General features: G+C 39.1%; 1 protein-coding gene across 1 annotated transcript; it reads left to right on the forward strand.

Annotated features, from left to right (window-relative positions):
* The first annotated feature begins 2854 nt into the window (after positions 1 to 2854).
* LOC100947716 (ubiquitin-conjugating enzyme E2 N-like) lies at positions 2855 to 3522 on the forward strand. The gene is given in 1 exon segment (XM_012812463.2): positions 2855 to 3522. A coding segment is annotated over 1 exon segment (459 nt). The 5' UTR covers positions 2855 to 2930; the 3' UTR covers positions 3390 to 3522.
* Positions 3523 to 3531: the final 9 nt, after the last annotated feature.

Genomic DNA, 3531 nt, shown 5'->3' on the forward strand with positions numbered 1-3531 from the left:
AGATTTTTCACTGCAGCTCAATTCATAATAGCCAAGTCATGGAAGCCATACCATAGAATATTATGCAGCCTTAAAAAAGATTGAGACTTTACCTTTTTTACATTTACACGGATGGAGCTGGAACATATTCTACTTAGTAAAGTATCTCAAGAATGGAAGAAAAAATATTCAATGTACTATTATGAAACCAATTTACAATCACTCACACTTTCATATGAAAAATAGATCACAATTATGGCCCAGGATGAAAGGAAGGAGGAGGGGAGGGGGAAAGTCAGATCAAGGGAGGGTGAATGGTGGGATCACACCAATGGTGCATAATACAAGGGTACATGTTGGATCTATTAAGTATAGAATATAAATGTCTTAACACAATAATTAAGTAAATGAGATGAGGTACATATTAACCAGTGTGATGTAAGCGTTTCTAATTCTATATGAAATCAGCACATTGTTCCCAGAAGTGCATTAATGTATACATGATCTATGTGTTTATGATTTAATAAAAAAAGAAAAAGAAATAAAAAGGATTTAATGCCTTAAAAACAACCTTTACCTAGTGAGGAGCAGCTCCCCCTTCCCATGGCCAGAGACCTTTTTATATAATTCAGGAAAAGGTTCTCCATTCATTTGAGTCACTGTTTTCCTATTCCCTTTCTCCTCATTCTCTGACTTGTGTTTCCTGGGATCACCTCTTAAATAAACTACCTGTATTCAATTCTTTGTCTCATGGTCTGCTTTTGGTAAGCACCCAAATTAAGACAGATTTAAGTATGTCTAATACTTGTGACCTATTGTAATTATGATCCCCATAGACACTCAAATCATCCCTCTTTGGTCAATTAGAATCTATTCAAGTGGCTTCTGAGTCCTATCCACATAATTCTGCTTTGTTTTGGTAATTCCCTTTCTTTCTGATAAGTTATTTCAATCTCATCTTGTATATTTCCTTCCCTAAACCTAGGATCAACCATTTCTCCAAAAAGCCTTTGTTTTTATTTCTTTAAGTGGGAAATAGTATTTAGAGACCACTTGGTTTTGGCTATTAGTCAGATTAAGAAACTTTCCTGTTTCTTTGCATGTCTTGCAATTTTTTGCTTAAAAATAGATATTTTAAATAATAGTATGGGGCACATCTGAAAATCAGATTCTCCCCTACGAAGTTTTTTTGTTGTTGTTTCTGCTGTTTATTGTCACTGTTGGTGTTGTGTGTTTATTAGTGAGTTTTCCAGATTAATTCTGTAAATTCTATATTCCTTGTTGTATGTAGCCACTGAAGTCTCTGCTTATTTCACTTAGCAGTCAGCTAAGAGGCAGGACAGGGACAGACATTTCTTCATGCCTGAACCAATTAATCACCTAACCTTCACTGTGAACTCTCTGTGTGTGTTCCAGCAACATTTACATCTCTGCCTTTGTCTCTGTTGCCTGTGCAAAGCCTCAGAGTCACTTAGAGGCAAGAGATTAGGTCCTTCTGTGTTCTTTCCTAGGCATACACACAGTTCTGCATGAGCACGCGGCCTTCTGGATTCCATGGAATTTGTTGAAGCTTTTCACATTCCTTTACAGTTTTTCCTTCTCAATTTTTAGTCAGCCTCTTGTTAGTCCCAACTATTGATGCTGCTTTGGGCAAATGAATTGCCAAACAATTGTTGATTTTTTTTTCAACAAAATTCCTATGGGCAGGACTGTTCACACATAGTGAGCCCTAAGTCAGGTCACATAAGGAATGTTCTGAGAATAGATATTTTGAGAGAGTTTCCAGGCAGGTCAAATAGTGACAATGCACTAGAAATGGGTTTTTGGGGTGCTCCAAACACATTCTTCCTCCTCCATGCCTGCCAGGCTACTAGTTTTCATAGCTATTATTATTGTAAAGCTTTTGCAAGGCTACCCTGGAACAGGTGTTAGAGAAATGGGATTAGGACAAATTAAAACACTTCAAAACATTTAGAAAGATATGTCTTAACACAATAACTAAGAAAATGACATGAAGGCTATGTTAACCAGTTTGATAAAAATATTTCAAATTGTATATAAAAACAACACACTGTACCCCATGACAGCATTAATGTATACAGCTATGATTTAATAAAAAATAAAATAAAATAAAACACTTCAAAACTTCATGTTCTTACCAGAAGTCTGTTGTTTTTCTTGAATAAACACTCCTCAGATTGTTGCATGTCTTTAATTTCCAGAATTCTGAAAAACCCTTGTCTAATAATTTGTTTTACCACTATTTTTATTTCCTGTAAAGAGAAGAATCTTGGAGGTCCTTACCTTGCCATTCCAGAAGTTAGGATTCTGGAAATTTTCTTAATTGAAAAATATATCCTGAATTCATACTTGCACTTAAAATGTCAGACTTTTACTTGACCTTATTGAAATCTACCCCATTGGAGTGGCACCTGTGGCTCAGTGGATAGGGTGCTGGCCCCATATACCAAGGGTGGCAGGTTCAAACCCAGGCCCATCCAAACTGCAACAAAAAACAGGGGACATTTTGGTGGGCGCCTGTAGTCCCAGCTTCTTAGGAGGCTGAGGCAAGAGAATCACCTAAGCCCAGCAGTTGGAGATTGCTATGAGCTGTTATGCTACGGCACTCTATTGAGGGTGACAAAGTGAGGGCACTCTACTGAGGGTGACAAAGTGAGACTCTGTCTCAAAAAAAAAAAAAAAGAAATCTACCCCATTGATTTTATTTAATCTCCTTTCTCTCCTGTCAAAAGTTCTGTTCTTTGAGGCACCTTTGGCTCAAAGGAGTAGGGCACCAGTCCTATATGCCAGAGGTGGTGGGTTCAAACCCAGCCCCGGCCAAAAACTGCAAAAAAAAATTCTGTTCTCGAGTGGAGCCTCGGACTTCCACTCGTGCGTGAGGCGAGCGGAGCCTGAGACGAGATCAGAGGCCGAACTCGGGATCTGACAAGATGGCCGGGCTGCCCCGCAGGATTATCAAGGAAACCCAGCGTTTGCTGGCGGAACCAGTTCCTGGCATTAAAGCAGAACCAGATGAGAGCAACGCCCGTTATTTTCATGTGGTTATTGCTGGCCCCCGGGATTCCCCCTTTGAGGGAGGGACTTTTAAACTCGAACTATTCCTTCCAGAAGAATACCCAATGGCAGCTCCTAAAGTACGTTTCATGACCAAAATTTATCATCCTAATGTAGACTAGTTGGGAAGAATATGTTTAGATATTTTGAAAGATAAATGGTCTCCAGCACTGCAGATCCGCACAGTTCTGCTATCGATCCAGGCTTTGTTAAGTGCTCCCAATCCAGATGATCCATTAGCGAATGATGTAGCGGAACAGTGGAAGACCAACGAAGCCCAAGCCATAGAAACAGCTAGAACATGGACTAGGCTATCTGCCATGAATAATATTTAAATCGATCCGATCATCAAGTGTGCATCACTTCTCCTGTTCTGCCAAGATTCTTCCTTTTTTGTTTGCATTTAAAGGACACAGTCTTAGAAACATTACAGAATAAAAGCCCAGACATCTTCAGTCCTTTGGAGATTAAATGCAC

This window comes from Otolemur garnettii, unplaced genomic scaffold, assembly GCF_000181295.1.
Source record: "Otolemur garnettii isolate 467f Iridium unplaced genomic scaffold, OtoGar3 scaffold00005, whole genome shotgun sequence".
Classification (NCBI taxonomy): Eukaryota; Metazoa; Chordata; class Mammalia; order Primates; family Galagidae; genus Otolemur; species Otolemur garnettii.